The sequence below is a fragment of the Spermophilus citellus genome (genome assembly GCF_964194105.1).
Source record: "Spermophilus citellus genome assembly, chromosome: 13".
Taxonomy (NCBI): domain Eukaryota; kingdom Metazoa; phylum Chordata; class Mammalia; order Rodentia; family Sciuridae; genus Spermophilus; species Spermophilus citellus.
The window spans coordinates 60529078-60534612 of record NC_138193.1 but is presented as its reverse complement, the minus strand read 5'-3'; the positions used below and the strand labels follow the sequence as shown (position 1 = coordinate 60534612).

General features: G+C 42.6%; 1 protein-coding gene across 4 annotated transcripts in view; it reads left to right on the top strand.

The window, feature by feature from the left end:
• MEIS1 (Meis homeobox 1) overlaps positions 1 to 2073 on the top strand; it is a 138059-nt gene extending 135986 nt beyond the window's left edge. For 2 of the 4 annotated variants that reach the window (XM_081264459.1, XM_081264458.1), the window contains exon 12: positions 627 to 2073. In XM_081264459.1, coding sequence (XP_081120585.1) covers positions 627 to 910 — 284 coding nt within the window. In that variant the 3' untranslated portion in view covers positions 911 to 2073. The remainder of the gene's footprint in view (positions 1 to 626) is intronic. The other 2 variants (XM_081264461.1, XM_081264460.1) reach the window with 1 other exon arrangement.
• Positions 2074 to 5535: the final 3462 nt, after the last annotated feature.

Below are 5535 nucleotides of genomic sequence, written 5' to 3'. Positions count from 1 at the left end.
CCTGTCAGTTTCCATCAACTATAGCAATCCATGCAGAAGACAAGAGGCCCCCTCAAAGCAGGAGGGGTATTGTTTTAGGTCCAATTTTTCTTATTGTTCTCAAGATCATTGTAAGGTGGACAGGGTTTTGTGAAGGTTTTCTTTCCCTCCAGCTCTAGGAAACCATGTGGAAAGAATTTATTGATAACTGTTTGGATTTTTTTTTTTTGAAAGTACAGGATTTGCTAAGTAATCACCCTGGCTGAGCCTGTCCAGTTCAGCTTCATGTAAGATGTTTGGTGACCAGAGCAGTGTATTCTTGATAGAGAATGTACCAGGGACAAAAGTGCTTCTTTAGACCAGATCTCAAATAACAGTTTCATTTTTTTCTTTTTAAATAAATAAGACCTCGGTAGGTGGACCTGGTAACAGTGACAATGCATGGAAAATGGTGGCAAAAATTGAGTTTCCAGCATGACGTTTCTCATTTTACTTTCTTCTGTGTGAATCGAAAGAATGCTTTACGAAGCCATGTTCCCTCAATCACAACGTTCCCTGGCTTTTCATAGGATTGCCATAGCCAGAATCACAGTATTGCGTTTTCATAATATTTTCTTTTTTTGTTTCTTTCTTTTGAATTTCTACAGGGCTGCAAAGTATGCCAGGGGAGTATGTAGCCCGGGGTGGTCCAATGGGTGTGAGTATGGGACAGCCAAGTTATACCCAACCCCAGATGCCCCCCCATCCTGCTCAGCTGCGTCATGGGCCCCCCATGCATACGTACATTCCTGGACACCCTCACCACCCAACAGTGATGATGCATGGAGGACCGCCCCACCCCGGAATGCCAATGTCAGCATCAAGCCCCACGGTTCTTAATACAGGAGACCCAACAATGAGTGGACAAGTCATGGACATTCATGCTCAGTAGCTTAAGGGAATATGCATTGTCTGCAATGGTGACTGATTTCAAATCATGTTTTTTCTGCAATGACTGTGGAGTTCCATTCTTGGCATCTACTTTGGACCAAGGAGCATCCCTAATTCTTCATAGGGACTCTTAAAAAGCAGGAAATACCAACTGAAGTCAATTTGGGGGACATGCTAAATAACTATATAAGACATTAAAAGAACAAAGAGTGAAATATTGTAAATGCTATTATACTGTTATCCATATTACGTTGTTTCTTATAGATTTTTTAAAAAAAAATGTGAAATTTTTCCACACTATGTGTGTTGTTTCCATAGCTCTTCACTTCCTCCAGAAGCCTCCTTACATTAAAAAGCCTTACAGTTATCCTGCAAGGGACAGGAAGGTCTGATTTGCAGGATTTTTAGAGCATTAAAATAACTATCAGGCAGAAGAATCTTTCTTCTCGCCTAGGATTTCAGCCATGCGCGCTCTTTCTCTCTTTCTCTCTTTTCCTCTCTCTCCCTCTCTCTAGCCTGGGGCTTGAATTTGCATGTCTAATTCATTTACTCACCATATTTGAATTGGCCTGAACAGATGTAAATCGGGAAGGATGGGAAAAACTGCAGTCATCAACAATGATTAATCAGCTGTTGCAGGCAGTGTCTTAAGGAGACTGGTAGGAGGAGGCATGGAAACCAAAAGGCCGTGTGTTTAGAAGCCTAATTGTCACATCAAGCATCATTGTCCCCATGCAACAACAACCACCACCTTATACATCACTTCCTGTTTTATGCAGCTCAAAAACATAGACTGAAGATTTATTTTTAATATGTTGACTTTATTTCTGAGCAAAGCATCGGTCATGTGTGTATTTTTCCATAGTCCCACCTTGGAGCATTTATGTAGACATTGTAAATAAATTTTGTGCAAAAAGGACTGGAAAAATGAACTGTATTATTGCAATTTTTTTTTTTTTTGTAAAAGTAGCAGTTTGGTATGAGTTGGCATGCATACAAGATTTACTAAGTGGGATAAGCTAATTATACTTTTTTGTTGTGGATAAACAAATGCTTGTTGATAGCCTTTTTCTATCAAGAAACCAAGGAGCTAATTATTAATAACAATCATTGCACACTGAGTCTTAGCGTTTCTGACGGAAACAGTTTGGATTGTATAATAACGCCAAGCCCAGTTGTAGTCGTTTGAGTGCAGTAATGAAATCTGAATCTAAAATAAAAACAAGATTATTTTTGTCATGCTGACTCCACTGCTTGAACAATTTGTGTACTGCCCCCCAAATTTTTAACCATTAATGCAGTAAATATAATAATTAATTTTAGCTCCCTAAGCTATATATGTATTTGGAGTTGTAACTGTGATGTGAATTATTTAATAATAACCACTGATTTCTGTAAGATGACTTAATGAACTCCTAATATCAGCAAATTTAAGGCCTCAAGGCACTAAATTAACTGTAGACTCAGATTATATCCAACAGAATTATTCATCTAATATCAGTGAAATTATTCTTGTACATAATGACAACCTAAGTACAGAGTTTAGTGTTTTGCTAAGGACCTTAACCTAGGATGAGCAGTATATGTTTATTAGGAAATTAACTACGTGAATTGAAGAGACCAGACTTCAAAATCTAATTTTTATAAATATGCTCTGTGTTCTCATTGGATAAAACTGGTTATTAACCAATTTTCCAGAACAGCTGTACAGAATTTCTGCATGGCAGCCAGCTAAATGGTACAAAATAACATGTTTAAGCTGGAATAGCTTATAATTTTATTTAAATAAAATTGCTGCTATAAAGAGTGCTTCCCAAAGCTCAGGAAAATATACAAATATTTTAATTAAGGCAAATTCGTTTTAAAAAATAAGCCTTTTAGCAGTGATTGCTTTGTAAACAAAGGGATGGGTTGGAAGAGAGTGTCTTAAACTCAAGTCTGACATTCAGGCCCATGTCACCCTATAAATCCGCCCTCAGCAATTCTATTTTCTATTTGAAAAGAGAAACCAGCCATGGGTTGGCTTTACTAGGTGACTGTGACTGAGTGACTCACCTGCTGGAGTGACAGCGCGCACTCTCACCTTTTGTTTATGGGGCCTAGTTTCTAAACACGTGGGTGCGCAGAAAGAGTAGGGCTCAACCTACTGCACCCGTCGCGGGCTGCGTGGCCACCCATCCCACCCCCCACGCCACCCCCACCCCTTATATGGGATTGTTTAAATTTCTCATTTTGACCCAGTGGTAATTCTTCCACTACGTAAACAGTCCATATTAGTGAAATCATTCTCTTTTGATAGGTGGTTACTAGCAGTTAACAACCATTTATTTACTTTTAAAATGAATAATAAACTTCATAAACTAACCGTCCATTTGCCCCTCCTCCCCAGTACATGCCCGGGTGAGTTGGTTATTTTCAGTCTTTATTCTCCAGGAGGCTCTTGCCGAGTGGGGGAGGAAAAGAAAAGGGAGGGGGAAGGGAGGCAGGGAGAGGGAAAGATGGGGAGGGGGAGGAGGAGAGAGGGAGAGAGAGAGAGAGAGAGGAAGAGAGAGGGAGCGAGAGCGAGCGAGCCTCTAGGAGAAGAAGGATGCTAGTGAAGTTAAGGAATATGGAGACGATGAAGAATAGTGATCATTAACGTCCAGAAATTAGAGAAAAAAATAACCCAAACCAAAACTGTTGTTTGCGTTCGCCCAACTAACGTGAGGATGATGTGGGAGAATTACTCTTCGCAGTTCCTCTCTTTCTTTGCCCGACACCCTCCTGACTTAATGCTATTTTAGCTTTTCCTCTTGTAAATTTCAGAGCCAGCTCTGAGGTTATTGAGGACACTTATCCGAAGGAGGGAAATAATAGAGGTGTCGAGAGTGTTTTTGATGTTTCTTAAAAGGCAAAAACAAAACGCCCTCCTTTAAATAAGGGCACACAATTATACCTGCTTTTAATTTTTATTCGGGAGGGGGAAGCCCCCCCTGGCTGAATGAGACAACTTTTTGGTACGATTTAGATATTTTCTTCCAAAAAAAATTTTTAAATATTTGATCCTATCATATTTAATCAGCTGTAATTATAACACATTCAAAGTGAATAATATGCCTTGACAGTATTTTTATTGTTATTGTTCATTGCATGATGTTCGACTGCTTTAGAAGCACAGGAAAGAGAAGTAAACGCGCTACAAATGGGGAATTACCCTCGTTTAGCATTAAAATTCATTTAGATAAAATTGCCACAAACATTTAAATGGGAAGATTAGTTCCCCCTCACGCCTTATTGCACTCGCTCAATGGTTCCGTTAAGAACATTTTACACGTTGGAAATTCCGTCTTCTCAGACGGCTTGCTGTTTCCTAGTTACCCACATTCAAAGCAAAGGCTGCAGCAAAGGCAGCCGCAAAAGCAGCAGCAGCAGCAGGAAAAAAAAAAAAAAAAAAAAAAAAAAGTTTTGGCAACTGGTCTGCAATTCATCCGCTGCTCGCCCCAGTCTCCCCTCCGCCCAAAGCAGTCTGCCCCCCACCCATCACCCTTTGCCTACCGCTACCCCTTTTCCTCCATTATGTAATTTGCAGAGCCCTGTCCTCAAAGAAACAAGTTTCTTAGTTGAGTAACATATAGATAATGTTTAAAATACAAAGAAATATCAAAAAGCCAGTCGGTTCCTCTCCGAGTCTCCCCCTTCTCCTTCCGTTCAGCATTGAGGTTTAGTTTGAATGTGCTGAGTTTCTCACATCCTCTACCCCTGAGACCACAAGGCACGTTTTTTTGGGGGGGTTTCTTTTCTGCCAGGACTTTTCCAGGAAATTCGCCACCGCTTCTTGCTTGTACTGTATTAGAAACGTGTTGAAGAATTAGTTTGAAAAGTCCACCCAACGTTTTAGTTTTTCCCTCCCCTTTTCTTGCCCCTCCCCCCTCTCCCGCCATCTCCCATCCCCCTCTCTCCCCCCCTCCCTTCGCAGAGCCACAGGAAAAGAGGAAAGTCGGCTTCGACTGCCACCTTTTGGGGATTTGGAAAAACGCCTCGGTAGGAAACGGTGGGAGGCGGAGGCGCGGGGGGTGGGGGGGATACCCCCTTATTATCCTGTGTCGGAACTGGCTCCCTTAATCTGATGCTTAAATATTTGATGTGGAAAAATTACCCATAAAATTAGTTACTAACAATTTCAAATTGAAATCACTTATCAAATTATAAACGCATTAAAGCTGTATGGATGGTATTAGGAGTTCCTCGGGAGGCAGCGGGTGTCTCCTTGCAGTGAGCCGGGCCGGCGAGTTTCGCCCCAGGGAGAGGCGCCCAGCGCGGTGCTCCGGGGGAGGGTGGGAGTGTGGCTCAGCGTGGTCCCAGCCTCCCGGACCCAGCGCGCCGCCAGGCCGGGCAGAGACTCCGGCTGGATCGGCTCCCCGGGTCTGCGAGGAAGGAGGGGAAGGAGCAATGGTGGGAGGCTCCGACCTTGGGGCAGAGGCGTCTATCAGGAAACTTCGTAACTAATCAGAAGACTCTGTAAAGAAAAGGCACAAGCCCTACCCATCACCTCCCTCGCGCGCGTCTCCCAAGCGGCGCGCCGACCACGCGATCCTGGTTCCTTGCCGCACGTAGCGCCCCCACCCACCCAGGCTAGGGGCAGAAGAT